The sequence below is a fragment of the Nicotiana tomentosiformis genome, chromosome 8 (assembly GCF_000390325.3).
Source record: "Nicotiana tomentosiformis chromosome 8, ASM39032v3, whole genome shotgun sequence".
Lineage (NCBI taxonomy): Eukaryota > Viridiplantae > Streptophyta > Magnoliopsida > Solanales > Solanaceae > Nicotiana > Nicotiana tomentosiformis.
Genome location: NC_090819.1, coordinates 7,700,154 through 7,718,677, shown reverse-complemented (window position 1 = coordinate 7,718,677; position 18,524 = coordinate 7,700,154). Strand labels below are relative to the sequence as shown.

At 38.5% G+C, this 18,524-nt stretch overlaps 1 protein-coding gene across 1 annotated transcript; it reads left to right on the top strand.

The window, feature by feature from the left end:
* Window positions 1-14,392: 14,392 nt before the first annotated feature.
* Window positions 14,393-18,112, top strand: LOC104091038 (small ribosomal subunit protein eS8y-like). Its single transcript, XM_009596286.4, has 5 exons — window positions 14,393-14,577; window positions 14,703-14,775; window positions 16,462-16,792; window positions 17,204-17,376; window positions 17,818-18,112. Exons 1-5 carry the CDS (start codon window positions 14,574-14,576, stop codon window positions 17,900-17,902), a joined length of 666 nt encoding a protein of 221 aa, XP_009594581.1. The 5' UTR covers window positions 14,393-14,573; the 3' UTR covers window positions 17,903-18,112.
* Window positions 18,113-18,524: the final 412 nt, after the last annotated feature.

Sequence of the window (18,524 nt, the reverse complement as noted above, 5' to 3'; positions counted from 1 at the left end):
TTAAAATACATCTTCCAGAAACCCATGCCTATGGAAAAGTTGGTAAAATGGCTGAATATGAGGCCTGCATCTTGGGACTCAAGTTGGCCATTAACATGAACGTCCAGGAATTGCTGGTAATTGGAGATTTAGACCTTTTGGTACATCAGGTTCTAGGAGAATGGGCTACAAAGAATACCAAAATATGCCATATTTGTACTACGTATAATAGTTGATGAAGAGATTCACAAAAATAGAGTTCAAACATGTTCCGAGAATCCAAAATGAGTTCGCAGATGCGTTGGCCACTCTATCTTCCATGATACAACACCCAGACAAGAATTTCATCGATCCTATTCCAGTAGGGATCCATAATCAGCAAGCTTATTAGGCTCATGTTGAAGAAGAAACCGATGGGAATCCGTGGTTTCATGACATCAAAGAATACTTAGCAAAAGGAGAGTATCCGGAGCACGCAAATCATACTCAGAAATGCACACTTTAAATATTGTCCAACCATTTCTTCCAAAGTGGAGGAATTCTGTACAGAAGGACTCCAGATCTAGGATTATTACAATGTGTCGACGCCAAGGAAGTATCCAAATTGCTCGAACAGATACATGCCGGAACTTGTAGACCACACATTAATGGCTTTATTTTAGCTAAGATGATATTAAGAGCAGGATATTTCTGGATGACTATAGAAACAGACTGCATCAGGTATGTCCAAAAGTGTCATCAATGCCAAGTACATGCGGATATGATACGAGTGCCACTCAATGAACTCAATGCAACAAGTGCACCTTGGCCTTTTTCCGCTTGGGGGATGGATTTCATCGGTCCAATTGAACCCGCCGCTTTAAATGGGCACAGGTTCATTCTAGTGGCCATAGATTATTTCAAAAAATGGGTTGAAGCTGCATCTTACAAGGTTGTAACTAAAAAGGTCGTCGCAAATTTCGTTAGGGATCGTATTGTCTGTCGATTCGGGGCACCAGAATCAATCATCACCGACAACGCCGCCAACCTTAACAGTGATTTGATGAAATCCATATGTGAAACCTCCAGGATTAAGCATAAGAATTCCACAACATACAGGCCATAAATGAATGGAGCTGTAGAAGCCGCCAATAAGAACATCAAGAAGATATTAAGGAAGATGGTAGATAATCACAAACAATGGCACGAGAAGTTACCATTTGCCCTACTTGGATATTGTACCACGGTCCGCACATCAACTGGGACAACTCCTTATTTGCTGGTCTATGGCACTGAAGTCGTCATTCCCGCCAAAGTAGAAATTCCTTCTTTGAGAATCATATAATAGGCTGAACTCAGTGATGCATAATGGATACGAAGTCGTTATGAACAACTGGCTCTCATTCACGGAAAAAGAATGAATGCAATATGTCACGGTCAACTTTACCAGAACAAAATGTCCAGAGCTTTCAACAAAAGGGTTAGGCCTATACAATTCACACCGGGGCAGCTGGTGCTGAAGCGGATCTTCCCGTTTCAAGATGAAGCCGAAGGAAATTTTTTACCCAATTGGAAAGGTCCCTACATGGTTCACAGAGTACTAACATGAGGAGCGCTCATACTCGCGGAGATGGATGGAAAAGTTTGGCCAAAACCTATCAACTCAGACGCAGTCAAGAGATACTATGTTTAGATTGTTTACATTTATTCATGTAACTGAACTATGCTTGACCTGATTCCCATTTAAGAGGGGATACGTAGGCAGCCCTGTGGGTTCGGTCATGTCTCAATAAAATCTTCATTTTTGCCATGGTCAGAAACTGGGGCAGAATTTTGAGGAGTAAGTTTAGCCAATTTTGTCATACGCAGAACAATCAAAGAATTGCTTTTAAACTGGGGCAGAATTTTGAGGAGGACCCTCAAATTTCTAGAGCAAGGAAGCCGCAATGTCTCTAAAATATGTCACAGTCATTGGTTCATCTAACTTAGTCGATATTGCATACTACTATATTTTAAATAACCACGTTCATCAAATGCATGCATTTCTTTTGAAAAACTTTATTTCTATAAACAGCCAGATGTTACCCAGGGTGACCCAAACAGGATCTCAAGACAAAAACACAGGCAAAGCAGAAGACAAGCGCGAATCAACCTTCCCCTACAAAACTCATAATTTTTCTTTGGATGCAGGCACAGTAAGACAATAATATTTGCAGACACATCAGGTCCCTACCTTCAAGATAGCAGATTATCTATCCCAAGCATCTCCAGCTAAGAAACACTCTACTATCACTCATCGTTTTTCTTACATCGAGACTAAGCATTGTATCCTATTTTGCATGAGGCTAAGCTCTGCCTCCATAATTGCATAAGGCTAAGCACTGCCTTTCCTTGCATGAGACTAAGCATTGTCTCATTTCTTTGCATCGAGACTAAGCATTTTCTCCTATTTGCATGAGACTAAGCATTGTCTCCTATTTGCATGAGGCTAAGCCCTGTCTCTTTAACTACATAAGGCTAAACACTGTCTTTCTTTGCATGTGGCTAAGCATTGTCTCCTATTTTGCATGAGGCTAAGCCCTGCCTCCCTGACTGCACAAGGCTAAGCACTGCCCTTTCCTTACATAAGACTAAGCATTGTCTCCTTTCTTTGCATGAGACTAAGCATTGTCTCTTATTTGCATGAGACTAAGCATTGTCTCCTATTTTGCATGAGGCTAAGCCCTGCCTCCTTAATTGCATAAGGCTAAACACTGCCTTTCTTTGCATGAGGCTAAGCATTGTCTCCTATTTTGCATGAGGATAAGCCATGCCTCCCTGACTGCATAATGCTAAGCATTGCCCTTTCCTTGCATGAGACTAAGCATTGTCTCCTTTTTTTGCATCGAGACTAAGCATTGTCTCCTATTTGCATGAGACTAAGCATTGTCTTCTATTTTGCATGAGGCTAAGACCTGCCTCCCTGACTGCACAAGGATAAGCACTGCCTTTCCTTGCATGATACTAAACATTGTCTCCCTATTTGTACGAGGCTAAGCCCTGCCTCCTTAATTGCATAAGGCTAAGCATTGCCTTTCTTGCCTAAAGCTAAGCACTGCTTCCCTTACTTGCATGAGACTAAGCATTGTCTCCTCTTCCTGCATGAGGCTAAACATTGCCTCCCTAATTCCACAAGGCTAAGCACTGCCTTTCCTCGTGATTAAATGTTATCTCCATTATGCCATCTAAAACTTGACACTATCATCTACTCACACAGGGCTAAGCATTGCCCTCACCTTACCCAAGACTAAACTTTGTCTTGTCGTATCTTCGCATATGACCAAACATCATGTCTTTGCATTCCATGGGCTGAAACACCGCCATTTTGTCCAAAGGCGTCATAGTCCGAAGGCATCATCCTCATAGCCAGAAGACACCATTCCACGGCCTGAGGATCTCTCAAAAGTGCACATCATTATTCAAAGGCGTCATGGTTCAGAGTTACCATTCTCATAGCCCGAGGACATCATTTCATGGCCTGCGAATCCTTATCACATGATTCATGGCCTAGGACGTCATGGTCTAAGGACATCTTCCTCACCGTCCAAAGACAACTTTCATGGCCCAAAGGGAATTTGCATCATATTTAAATTCTTGCAATAATCCATATATACTTGCATGCATCATGTTTTAAGTTTTGCAGGTAATCCAGAAAGTAACCGTTCTCCTAACGGGAGCAATCTTCGCTCCGGTTTCTGTTCACAATGTTCGCATCCTGCAATTGTTTCAAACATAACCGACCACCATCAATTACCCGCCTTTTACTCTATGACCGTTCAGATATTTGCATCCATAACGTTTCAAATTCGCATTCATAACTTCGCATAAATTCATCCAATACTATCCTACCCAAAGGAACCCTTTCCGAAACACACAATCATTCTTATAACAATTCTATCGGTTCAGTTCACCTTTGGATCCAGAACTACATACGGCCTGATTCCCGTAATACCAGGGATATGTAGGCAACTCAGGAATCAGGGTTTGACCTTCATCTTTTAAATCACCTCATTCGGTCAAAATCTGTCATTATTTTCTTTACCCGGCAACTCTTTCATCATTCTCGGATAAAGAGGGGCAGTTGTTGATACCCAATTTTGCCCTCATATTTTTCAAATAGCATGTATACTTTCAAAATATCATTCTGCGTCACTATTTAATTTACAAAATCTATATGAGCATTTTTATAATTTTTCCGAATTTTCAGAGTTTTAAAAATAATTTTCTTGCATTTAATTTACCTGAATATTCACCATTTTTTTTTTAAAATTATTTCTTGTGATGAATTAATCATCCAGATTATTATTTGCATATGTTTTAAATATTTTACTTCATTTCATATAATTATATTAGTATATTTAGGCTATTTACACAATCTTGCAATAATAGCCTATATTTTGTAATTTATTGCATTTGTCATTTTATTCAAGGTCAAAATAATTTTTTACATTTTTAAAATCTTATACTATTGTTTTAAATTATTAAGTTTCATAAGTAGCTTTTTCATATTCTTCTTAGCTATTTTATTAAATTATTTCCCTTTAATCTCTTATTTAAAAGCTGACCCAATTTTAGGCTAATTTTTGGACCAATTTTGGCCCAAACACTCAGCCCACTCACTCTCATCTTCAGAAGCCCAATCCAAACGACCCTTTAACCTTAACCCGGTCGGTACCCGTTTATTTGACCCGCCTCGCTTCTCCTCTAATCCTGGCCGTTGATCTTAAATGATCAACTACCCACAACCCTTTCCCCCATTTTTTTTATTATACTCACCAAAACCCTAAGACCTCACTCATATATGCACAACCTCCCTCACCTTCTCTCTTCTCCTTCAGAGACCAAACCCTAACCAGCCCAAAAGATCCCATTTTCCCCTTTTTCATACGCGTTAGACGCGGATCCTACTTACCTTTTCTGCTATTATCATTCACTTATGGTAACTTTTTTTACCTTCATACTTATGGCAAGTTCGATTCTCAGAGATTTGGCTCCGATTCTATGGTTCTGGATGCGATTATGATTTTATACACTCAGAAAGAATAAATTTCTTCTTGTTTGTGGCATATCCCCGTTGATTCCGTAGTGATTAGAGTCTGTGAAAAATTTACCCTGAGTACGATTCCGATTGGTGTTTGAAATTCGATTTTCCCTTCAATGGTTCTATTAGTGATTGCATGTGATAGTTTCTTTCCTTATTTGCGCTTGATTGACTATTTTCCATGCTTGTTCGTTCAAATCCTACTACTATATAAACCCAACCATATTTCCCTTTAAGACAGGCTTTTAATCACCCGGATTCACTAAAAAAATAGAAGCAATTACTCTATTGTTCTCTTATTCTCTTGTTCTATACTCTTATTGTTGGCTGACTGAAAGCCAAGGCTACCTGTTTTCAATTTTTCAACTTTTCTTGGTGCGAGCACTGCCCGGGGTTTATTCGAAGCCCTTGGGAACTCTGATGCACTAAGATTATGGGTCCTCGCTCTTTGATTGATATTCAAAGTATTGTGGAGTTGGTTCTTTCTTGTTATCTATTTTTGTCAACTGATAACTGGTAAGTCTTTTGGCTTTTACAACTTTGTTCTTCTGTGTTCACAATTTGCATATTCTTACCTCTTAAATTCACGACCTAATGTGTTCTGGGCTACTTCTGTGTGCACCCTTGTTAGTTTTTGCACTTGTTTGAACCTCTTTAGCATTTGATTTTAAATAAAGCTGCCAGTTCTGAAATATGTTATTTGAACATGCTTCACCTGAATAATTTAGACCCTTTTAAGCTTAATGTGTTGATACCTGAATGTCTATACTTGCGGTTTGACACGAGTTTGTTTTTCCTACTCTGTTCTGCATTCATGTAATGACTAACTCGTATCTGTAATAAGTTCACTGTTAACTGTGATCCGCTCCCATGCTAGTTTTGACACTTTGTCATGCCCTTGTTTGTTGAATCTCATATCCTTTAGTGATTATTTGAACCTTTAGAGTAGCTATCTCAACTTGTGTTTCCTTACCATGTTTGATACTGTTTTGCTTCATAAGTTAACATGTCTGCCTTTTGATATTGTGATGGATACTTAACATGATTTGGTCCCCTAGGTTCTAATACTTTAAGTTAATGTTCTACTTAAACTTGTTTAGTATTATGCACCTGTGTATGATAATCTTTGTTAATCTTGCAAACTTGTTTCTCCCTTAACTCTTTCAATATGTGACTGCCTATGTGTTATTTTTCTAAGTGTTGAACTTGCTTTTAAGTCTTGCTGAACATGCTTCTAAGTCTTGTGACCTGTTTGATTAATTGCTCCGTGTTCTCAGCTTTGCTATGTCTACTTCAAGCTATAAATTTATTCCCTCAACTTCTGCCCCTCAAACTATTGTCCTCTCTCTCATTTGTTACACATGTTATTTCGAACCTATCATTCTTGGCCGGCTGAAAGCCAAGGCCACCAAGGCTCTTACTACTAACCTCCTAGTCTGAGCACTGCTCGGGGTCCATTCGAAACCATTGTGAACTCTGACACACTGGGATTTGGGGTCTTTTAGCCACTCCCTTTACTATTGAGCTATCTCTGACACTCAATTCTTTCTTTCTATTGTCTACTAAATATGTGAACTGCTTGGTCCAAGTGGTTAAATGTGTGGGTAATGTGGCCAACCTATGGTTGTATGATTTGGCTCGAGTTCTTCTATGGATTATGGGTTGTGCTGATGAATATCGTTCCTGGGTATGCTACGTGAGAGTTGTTGAAGGCCTACGCAATGCTGGATGTTTCCTTTTTGGGCCTGCTCTGAGCCTACTGTCATTATTTGTATAATATATTTGCAATCATATTCATTACTGGGCCTGTAATAACTTTGTAATAAATAATTGGGGTATTAGTAAAATGGGGAATGAGTAGATTCTGATGCTTGCATATAAGGTAGAAAACATGCCTACAGGATTCAATGATTTACTTGCTATATATGCCATTTAATTTCTATGTGCACTGTGAAAATCATGTCATTAGGAGAGGCACACACTTACACTATTCGGCTATTTGCAAACACGAGTACAAATGCTTCAGTTATTTCTATTGCTATGTATTACTAGAAAACTTGCCTATAGGAAACAAATACCACTAAACTTTCTTCCAATTCGCATAACTACAACATATCCACTAGAAATCATGCCTGTAGGATTTTGATCATTCCATTTGCTACTGTATCGCATTGTTCACCTAGAAAGCATGTTTATAGGGCTAAAATATAACAATATAATTAATCTCAATCGTCAATTGTTAGAGATCCTGCATATAGGGTATTACTACTCGCCTAAAAAGATTAATTTTCCAAACGTTGTTTGTTGTTCGTTTATGCTACTGTCAGAAAAGCATGAATAATTCTGGGCTCTTCTCCAACAAATTTCATTGTCACTTAGTGTGTAAATCACCTAGAAACAATATCTATAGGAAATCTGCAATCTCTAATCAGCATACAACAATCGTATAATTATTTGGAGATAAGCAACGCCTAGCCTTTGAAACCTCTTGTATGTTTTAATGCCTAGTCACATAGAAACTATGTTTATAAGGCTTAAGGTTCTTAATTCTGAAATTTGTCTACTGCCTATAACATGAACTTGTTTGCGTGCATTTGTTGCTTACATGTGGAGGACAACTTGAGCCATTTATTGTCTTTATGTGTAGTCCTACATGTTTTGAATATCGCTTAGATTTATTATTTTTTAAGCAACCTACGTAAATTCTAGAACCATCTAAATAGAGGTCCAAAACCTCTTTGACCATAGGTATGGGACGGGTAATGCACGCATAGGGTACGACCTATAAGTGAATTAGAATGCTTTTAGGTAACAACTTTAACATAGTAATCGGGTAGCAAGAGATGATAATTTATGCCCGCTGAATAATATGAGTAACACCCCATCTTGAGGGAGTTACGAAGTATTATTTATGTTGCATGAGGTGATCTTTTAGGCTAAAAAACTTAGGCCCCCCCTCTTCTTTGTATGTCGTTATTAGATCTAAATAGTCGTATCCATATATTCGCACTAAGATATGTGTCAATTTTGTTGTAATAAAGTTCTGTGGCTTCTGAATTCCTTGGTTTATTTGATCGCCTAGCTTAATCATAATCCACATAATCTTAAATTCAGCCGGGACTCATAATTATGGACCTCGAGGAGTGCCTAACACTTTCTCTTTGAGGTAACTTGATCCCTTACCCAATCTTTGGTGATGTAGACTAGTCAAACAGAGTTATCTACATAATAGGTGCCCTAACACCCTTAAAAACTGTTAGGTGGCGACTCTCCTCTTTTAATACCTCCTTTAAAAGAGTGGTCATATGTCGAAGCCCGATCTCGCGAGAGAAAAATGGGGCGCGATAGGTCTTGGTGCAGTATTGATGCAAGATGGCAGGGTGATTGCATATGCGTCGCGGCAGTTGAAAGTTCACGAGAAGAATTACCCTGTTCATGACTTAGAATTGGCAGTCATTGTTCATGCGCTGAAGATTTTGAGGCATTACCTGTACGATTTCTCGTGTGAGGTATTTACTGATCATCGTAGCTTGCAATATCTGTTCAAACAAAAAGATCTCAATTTGAGGCAGAGAATATGGTTGGAGTTGTTGAAAGATTATGATATCACTATTTTGTATCACCCCGGAAAGGCCAATGTGGTGGCTGATACTTTGAGTAGAAAGGATGTGAGTATGTGCAGTCTTGCGTATATTCTGGTTGGTGAGAGACCGTTAGCTGCAGATGTTCAGACTTTGGCTAATCAGTTCGTGAGATTAGATGTTTCGGAACCCAGTCGGGTTCTAGCTTGCACAGTCGCTCGGTCTTCTTTATATGAGCGCAGCAGAGAGCGGCAGTATGATGATTATCATTTACTTGTCCTTAAGGACACAGTGCGCACTGTGATGCCAAACAGGTTGCTGTAGGGGAAGATGGAGTTCTACGAATGCAGGATTATATTTGTGTGCCTAATGTGGATGGGCTTCGTGAATTAATTCTTGAAGAGGCACACAGTTCCAGGTATTCTATCCATCCAGGTGCCGCCAAAATGTATCAAGATTTATGGCAACATTATTGGTGGAGGAGAATGAAAAAGGATATAGTTGCATATGTAGCTCGGTGTCTAAATTGTCAACAAGTCAAGTACGAGCATCGGAGACCTGGTGGTTTACTTCAGAAGTTAGAAATTCCTGAGTGGAAGTGGGAGAGTATCACTATGGATTTTGTTGTTGGGCTCCCACAGACTCAATGAAAATGCGACGCAGTTTGGGTCATTGTGGACAGGTTGACCAAGTCAGCACATTTCATTCCAGTGGCAGTTACCTATTCTTCAGAGCGGTTAGCTGAAATTTACATTCGTGAGATTGTCCGCCTTCACGGTGTGCCCGTGTCTATTATTTCAGATCGAGGTACGTAGTTTACCTTACACTTTTGGAGGGGTGTACAGCGTGAGTTAGGCACGCGGGTTGAGTTGAGTACATTATTTCATTCACAGACAGACGGACAGTCAGAGCGCACTATTCAGATATTGAAAAATATGCTTCGTGCATGTGTTATAGACTTTGGAGGTTCTTGGGATCAGTTCTTTCCACTTGCGGAGTTTGCTTATAATAAAACCTACTAGTCGAGCATTCAGATGGCTCCATATGAGGCATTATACTGAAGGCGATGCCGTTCACCAGTTGGATGGTTTGAACCGGGAGAGGCTCGGTTGTTGGGTACCGATTTGGTACAGGATTCCTTGGATAAGGTCAAGGTTATTCAGGATCGACTTCGCACACCTCAATCTAGGCAAAAGAGTTATGCCGACCGTAAAGTTCGTGATATTGCATTCATGGTTGGAGAAAGAATATTGCTCCGGGTTTCACCTATGAAAGGTGTAATGAGGTTCGGAAAGAAAGGCAAGTTGAGCCCTAGGTATATCAGACACTTTGAAATTCTTGAAATGGTGGGTAAAGTAGCCTACATGCTTGCATTACCACCTAGTTTATCAGCGGTTCATCCGGTGTTCCATGTGTCTATGCTCCGAAAATATCATGATGATCTGTACCATGTGTTAGATTTCAGCTCAGTCCAAATGGACAAAGATTTGACTTATGAAGAGGAACCGATAGCTATTCTAGCCTGGCAGGTCCGACAGTTGAGGTGTAAGAGTTATCCTTCAGTTCGGGTGCAATGGAGAGGTCAGCCGGTAGAAGAATCTACCTAGGAGTCCAAGTCGGACATGCGGAGTAAATATCCACACCTTTTCACCAGCTCAGGTACTTTTCTAATTCCATTTGAGTACGAACGTTTGTTTTAGAGATGGAGAATGTGATGACCCAAAAGGTCATCTTTAAATTTAATAATTAATTCTATATTTTAAGACCTTAAAAAGCACTATTCTTTATTCCTCGACTTGCGTGCGCAGTTCGTATAAGTTTGCGAAAAGTTTTTGTATGAAATATTTGATTAAAATGTGAAATAGAGCCTTAAAACTCAATTGAGTTGACTTTGGTCAACATTTTGAGAAAACAAATCTGGATTAGTGTTTTGATAGTTCTGGTAGGTCCGTATCGTGATTTAGGACTTGGGCGTATGCCGGGAAACTAATTTGGAGGTCTCTAGCTCAAGTTATGGCAATTTAACGGAAACTAGAAGCCTAAAGGCTTAAAGATTTTAAAGTTTGACCACAAATTGACTTTGATTGATATCAGGGCCGGATTCGAGTTCTGAAATTTTTTATAGGTCTGTTATGTCATTTATGACTTGTCTGTCGAATTCGGTGAGAAACGAAGTTGATTTGACGTGATTCGGACGTTCGGTTGTAAAAATAGAAATTTTAAAGTTTTTAAATTTTTTTATTTGATTTGGTGTCCGATTCGTAATTCTAGGTGTTAAATTGGTGTTTTGATCGAGCGAGAGAGTTCGTATGAGGTTTTTGGATTTGTGTGCATGTTTGATTTGGAGCCCCAAGGGCTCGGGTGAATTTGGTATGCTCAACGGGTCATTTTGGACATAAGGAAGATAGCAGATTTTCTAGTGTTTTGTTGCAGAATTTTTCTTCATCGCGTTCGCGGGGGAGATCTCGCGATCGCGTAAGGCAATCTGAGAGGCCAGCTAAATTTGATCTTCGCATTCGCGAATTTGAGTACGCGATCGCATAGGGGTGTGAAGTGGTGTTTTGCGAACGCGTGACCAAGGTCGTGTTCGCGTAGAGTTAAGGAGGCTAAAGCTGAGCCACGCGCTTTACTCATCGCGAACGCGTGAGGTCGTTCGCGTTCGCGAGGAGTTTTACGCGTTCACATAGAGTAAATTTCCGAGGTAGCAAAGTAGAGCTTCGCGATCGCGAGGCTATTCACGTGATCGCGATTAAGGAATCACTGGGCGAACCCATAAATTCGGAAGTCGCCATTTTTACTCATTTTTTGGAGTTGGGCGATTTCAAAGGAGATTTTCACGACTTTGAAGTGGGTAAGTGTTTTATAACCAAAAGTTATTTTATTTCATGAATCCATGTCTATATTTATCATTTAACTCGGATTTAGATGGAAGAAATTGGTAATTTTGTAAAAAAATTTAAAAAAAGAAAAATTAAGATTTGAAGGTCCAATTGACATCGAAATTTGATAATTTTTGTATGGTTGAACTCGTATCGGAACCGGTGTTCGGATTTCGTAATTTTTTTGGGATTCGAGATGTAGGCCCCATTGTCGATTTTTTAGATGAATTTCGGATTTTAATCCGAAAAATTAGTAAATTTATATGAAATTAATACCTACGATTTGTATTGAGTATATTGAATTATTTATGACTAGATTTGAGGATTTCTGACAAAAATTCGCGAGGCAAAGGTTTATTGGATTCCTGAATTTGGTTGCAAAGCGAGGTAAGTGTCGTGGTTAGCCTTGACTTCAGGGAGTATGACTTATTTGTCTATTTGCTATATGATTTAATGTACGGGTACACCGTATATAAGAAGTGACGAGTACTTATGCGTTGTGGTTGAGTCAAAGCATGCGGGGGGAGGAATTTGTTTATTGTGAATAATTATCTATTTAATTAAAGATATTTATGTTTAAGTTTATTATTGATTATTTGATAATTATTCGTGAAATTTTTATTTATTTAATTATTGTTGAATATTTTGGAAGGTAAAGTCGGTATTTTGGTATTGAATTGATTGATAAGTGTATATCCCCGCATTTAAATACTCTTCCGAATTTATATTATTATTTTTATGGTAAGGAAGAGTGTAAAAGCACGAAGGGTGTTGCCGTGTCATTTATGAGTGTAAAAGCACGAAAGGTATTGTCGTGCCATTTGTGAGTATAAAAGCACGAAGGGTATTGCCGTGCCATTTGTGAGTGTAAAAGCACGAAGGGTGATGCCGTGTCAAATGAGAGTAAAAGCACGAAGGGTGGTGCCGTGCCATTTTCATATTAACATTTGCCCATTTTATTGTTGATGAATTAATTGACTGCTAAGTGATACATCTCCTGCTGAAATTAGTATATCCTTCCCCTTCGCATGTTCCCTCACAATTTATAAATTGTTATTTATTGTATTATTGTTACTTCGTATTTGTATATGCTTGTACATGTTGTTTATGTATGTGTCTTGTTATAGCCTCGTCACTACTTCGTCTAGGTTAGGCTCGGCACTTACCAGTACATGGAGTCGGTTGTACTGATACTGCACTCTGCACTTCTTGTGCAGATTTCGGAGTTGGTCCCAATGTCGTACTATAGATTTGCCCGAATACAGTTACCGGTTAAGACTTGAGGTATAATTGTATAGCGTTCGCAGTTCTGAAGTCCCCTTCTATCTTATCTCAGTTGTGTATTATATTTCAAACAACTTAAATTTTATTCAGACCTTTATTTGTATTATTCTAGAAGCTCGTGGACTTGTGACTCCAGTTATGGGATGGTATTTAGATATCGCGATTATTATGGATTATTCACTATATTTCAGACTTTATTTCCGCATTTGTTTCCTTATTATTAATTAATTTAAAATTTTGTTAAAATGACTAGTTATATTCTAACGTTGGCTTGCCTAGCAAGTAAAATATTAGGCGCCATCACGGTCCCGAAGGTGGAAATTTCGGTCGTGACAAGAGGGCGAAGTGCATAGATAGCCGATTTTGCTATCACCATTTAAGCTAGGGGTGGGCATAATACCGACCGAATCGAAAAAATCGGCCTATTCGGTCGGTTTGCGGTTTATAATTTTAAAAAATTCGGTATTCGGTTCGGTGGTCGGTTTTAATGGTTCGATTTTTAATTAAACCGAAAAATCGAATTTCGGACCTCTGCAATAAGTAGCTGACGGTGAGAAATCCAAAAGAAAAATGCAAGTTGTAAAAAAACCAGAGCCATTTTACGTTAATTCCTCAGGGGACTGCATTATACGAAGATAAAACTAACATTATAATGAAGAAATGATTGGTTCATTATTTTGTAGTAATAATGAAACAAATGAAAAAATGCCTAGTTCTCAATTATATGTAACAAAATCACGTGCAAGTTGCTTTTGTTCATTATTTTTGCATCTATTGTTTTGAGGATTATTTTTATGTTGTAGATGAATAATCCAGTTCACATGTTACATGATGTGCTTTTATGCTATAGAAGCCCTTAACTTTTAAATACTAATGTTGAATTGACTTAAGAATAATGGGCAAATTACTGATGGAAATAATCACTTTCACTTTAATATATATACTACATATTTTTCTTTCTCTATTTGAAAAAGAGTGAATGGGCAGTTTGCTATTTTACCCAATTTTTCTAGCTATGTTTTTCGCTATTGACAGTAGAAGCACTTGCATCGGCTTCAAAAAGTAATTTATTTTCGTTATTTCGTACTATTTTTGTCATGGCTTGAAACCGAAAACCGAACCGAACATGAATAAACTGAACCAAACCGAAGTTATTATGGTTCGATTTTGATTATTAAAATCACAAACCGAAAACCGAATTAACCGAATTCTACAAAACCGAACCGAACCGACCGATGCCCGCCCCTAATTTAAGCAGTGGCGGAGCCACATGCACTCAAGGGGTGTCAACCGATATCCCTTAGTCGAAAAATTATACTGTGTAGTTAGATAGTTTTAAAAAAAATATGTATATATACTAAGTATTTCTTGGTGAGTTCATTTTGATCTCCCTTAATAAAAACTCTGGCTCCATTTAAGCCATACTCTAGCAATGTATAAATATTACAAATTTAGTCACTTTGGAACAGCTTAAGATATACGGATTTGAAGTTACATACATGAGTGAACTTCAGACACCTATGGCCACACGGCTGAAATTAAGACAATTCTTTTTGCGTGAACTTCAGGTACATATACTTGTACCAAATTGGAACAAATAAAATTTGGGGGACCGGATTGAGTTAGAGGCAAAACACAAGGACTAATACGTAAAGGGAGGACAAAACTGGTAATTTAATTACAGCTAGGGTTTTAAAGTGGTTTAAAAGGCCCGCCGATCTCATTTTTGTTGAAGCCCTTTGTCTTAGAGCATAACCGTCGGAACCCTAGGATCCTTCGTCGCCGGCAACAATGGGTAACGAAACTATTAAACTTTTTAGCTTTCGTATTATCGTCCTTAATCTCGTATGTTTTATGTTCTAATGAAATTGCGAAAATAAGCTTAGACAGAGGAATGAATGTGCTTATGGTATGTGATAGGTATCTCTCGGGATTCGATGCACAAGAGACGTGCCACTGGAGGCAAGAAGAAGGCGTGGAGGAAGAAGAGAAAGTAAGTTAAATTACCTTTTTTCTCAATCTGATGTTCACTACATTGGACCTGAATGGATACAGAGGATTCACATAGTCGATCCGAACTAAATTTGGACTGTGCATAATTAATTTATTGAATGTCACACTATTTTGGACCTAGAATAGAATGGATTCAAAGGATTGATATGGTTTACTAAATAGGTGTTTCTTCCCATCTGTCTACCCCTTGGTGGGAAGAGTTACCCATGTTGGTGGGAGGTAGTAGGTATCTGGTAAAACTAACTCGGTATTGAGCAATGTTGATTTATTAAGTGTTCAACTATGTTGACCTGAATATAGTGGAATGGGTACATAAAATTTGTATAGTCGACCAAAACTAATCTGGGATTGAGTGTAGTTGATTTGTTGTGTGATCTACGATTTTGGACCCGACTATATAGGAAATGGTTGCTATATGATGATTCAAATAGTCGACCCAAATTAATTGTGATTGAGTATAGTTGATTTATTGCATGCCATACTGCTTGTGTCCTGACTTGTAGATAATAAGGTTTTTGTTCCACCTTCAAAATCTTGTTATATATCATCCTTGATTATTATAGGCAAATGAAGTTAAGAAACACTTACAGACCCATGGTTTTCACTAGAAGTGTGTTTCTCTTTATTCGAGAAGCGCTAGTTTTAAAGAATTGCTAATTTGCATAGTAACAACATATGTTGACGCCTTGACGGAATGGGTATGGATGATTCTTACAACTGACTTATTTAGTTTGACACTGAGGTAGAGTTGATTGATTGATAGATAGAGAGAAATGAGGGGTTCGGGTTGGGGCTTTGAAGCTGGTTTATGTGTGGTTGTTTTGGAAAAATTATTTTACTTACATCTATTGTATGGACAAGAGTGGGTTGCTCTAGTGGTGAGCACCCTCCACTTCCAACCAAGAGGTTGTGAGTTCGAGTCACCCCAAGAGCAAGGTGGGGTGTTCTTGGAGGGAGGGAGCCGAGGGTCTAATGGAAACAGCCTCTCTACCCCAGAGTAGGGATAAGGTCTGCGTACATACTACCCTCCCCAGACCCCACTAGTGGGATTATACTGGGTTGTTGTTGTTGTTGTATTGTATGGATTTTGCGCTAATGAAGTTAGACAAAACTAGAAATCCTGTGGATGTCACAGGATAGTGTTTTTTTCTCTTTCCTGAGAACCTGTAAGTTTAAAGAATTTGATGGAATGGATATTGGTAATACATATAGCCGACTCCATTCAGTCTGAGGTTGTGGTTGACTTGATTTTTTTTTTTTTGGGGGGGGGGGGGGGGTATGCAGATGTGAAGTTGGACCTTTTATGAAGGAAGAAATGTAGATTCCTTAGGGGTTGTTTGAGTACTAGGATAAGGATACTAATCCCTGTATAAAATTGGAGAAGGGATAAACTTTAGACCAAAATTTTGGTATTAGCTATCCCATATAGGATGTGCGTTAGTAATCCCGGGATTACAATCCCGGAATGTCCATTGCTTGCTTTTGTTGCATAATTGCAATCAGTTAGTCCTAGAGTCTTTCTTTTGGCTAGATCTTCTCAAACTCTTATTTAAATTATTCTGTGAGGTAGCTTTTTGTAATTTTGGGCTGTCCATAGATATGATTTCAGTTTGGTGTTTATTGGTCACATTATGAGATTGACTTTTGATTTTCTGTCTCTGTGAAGGTATGAGCTCGGAAGACAGCCTGCAAATACAAAGCTGGTGACTAATGCTAAGACTGTTAGGAGGATAAGGGTCCGAGGAGGCAATGTGAAGTGGCGTGCTTTGAGGTTGGACACTGGAAACTTCTCTTGGGGCAGTGAGGCTGTTACTAGGAAGACCCGTTTATTGGATGTGGTGTATAACGCCTCAAATAATGAGTTGGTTAGGACACAGACTCTAGTGAAGAGTGCAATTGTTCAAGTTGATGCAGCTCCATTTAAGCAGTGGTATCTCCAGCACTATGGAGTTGATATTGGTCGCAAGAAGAAGAGTGCTACCAAGAAGGAAGGGGAGGTATTTGCTTAAGCTTTTCTTGTTTTACATGGGCTCTTTTAATTCATGATGAACCACTTCTGCTGATTTGATAATCAATTTTATGATGCTACGGAGTATTTTCTAACTTCAAGTTCAATATTGACACACTTAATCATAATAGGTTCTGCTTGAGCCTCTGTTATCTTTTAACTGTTGTATGTGCTGTATGTGGTGCCTCTTATGCAAATGGAAACAGATAATTGTTTGTGGTAAAGAAAATTCCTTAAACTTCTTCCCCTTCTTTTGCGAAGAAAAGAATGTCTTTTCCAAATGTCTTTTCTGGTGGATTTTGTCTTAATATGTGTTTAGGTGGTCTATTAATTTGGTTGCCACCTAAAAATTGCACTAAACGAGTGCATCATATGATGGTTTCTATTCATTGGTTCACAGGAGGCTGAGGCTGCTCCAGCTGCAGAGGAGAAGAAAAGTAACCATGTCCAAAGGAAGCTGCAAAAGCGTCAACAGGATCGTAAGATTGACCCACATGTTGAAGAGCAATTTGCTAGTGGCCGTCTATTGGCTGCAATCTCGTCACGACCTGGCCAATGTGGCCGTGCTGATGGGTATGAGTTTTCTTCTCTATTAGCTTTGATCTTTTGTTGAAAACTGTCTAGCTCAACTTTGTAATCTCTTCATTTCACTTTACCAAACTGCTAAGCAAGGTTTTTTTACTTAATGTTGTTACAGGCACATTTAAATGACAGAAGTTCTTTTTTGATTGTTCACATTTAAATGACATAGCAGTCCAAGATTGTGGCTAAGTTCTCTGGAATGTGTTGACTTTTTTTGTTAACTATGAAAACTTGTAGCAGTTCAAACTCTTTGAATTTGAGTTCTAGTTTTTGCTTTAGTTTTCTTTGGTTATGAGAGTGAAAGTTGCATCTTTTTTGCTTTTCATATGGCTAAACTTGATTCAGAGTATGATCTGAATTGATGCTCTTTTCCTGTTTGATCTGTATTTAACTATTTGTCATTCTCTTACATTTCTCATTTAACTTTGACAGTTACATCTTGGAGGGTAAGGAACTGGAGTTTTACATGAAGAAGCTACAGAAAAAGAAAGGGAAGGGTGCAAGTGGCGCTGCTTAAGAGTTATAACTGATTTCTGTTATATCATCCAAAGCTTCGAATTATATTGCCTGTGTTATTTACTATTGATAGAATGGATATTAAGAACCAATTTAGCTGCTAGAGTTAGATCAGCCCATCTCTTTGCAATGTGATGTCACATAATTTTGAGGACAGAATTCATCTTACTGTTTTCGTCTAAGGATGTCGTCAAGGTAGTCTTATCATTCAGCTTTCAGGTTTTATATTGCTTGAAATTTTGCATATTATGGTTGCTTGCGACAGAGAGACTTCAGAAATTAGGTTTTTACACTCTTCATAAGGTGGGTAAAGTTAAATCCCCGTGCAGCGCACATGCATTCATGAGTTTGGCAATCCAAAGTGCTATGGAGCTTGAATTGTTGAAGTGCTGTTGCATCATAACATATTATAACACCACCAATTTGAGAAATGCAAATTCGGTAAATTATAATATATGACAATTAAAATGAGTGGCATGGTTCACTTGTTTTTTTTTTTCTTTTTTGTTAAATAAATCTTGTAATTGTTTTTTATAGCAGTTTTAAGTAAAGTTGGATGATAAGATGACCAAGAACTTAGTATCAGAATGTGCATGACAGGACATAAAGTCGCCTATATATGC

Excerpts from the sequence above, each read along its gene's own strand:
- LOC104091038 (XM_009596286.4), top strand. Across the intron at positions 14,776-16,461 it reads GCGTGGAGGAAGAAGAGAAA|GTATGAGCTCGGAAGACAGC; the intron begins GTAAGTTAAATT and ends GTCTCTGTGAAG. Across the intron at positions 17,377-17,817 it reads CAATGTGGCCGTGCTGATGG|TTACATCTTGGAGGGTAAGG; the intron begins GTATGAGTTTTC and ends TAACTTTGACAG.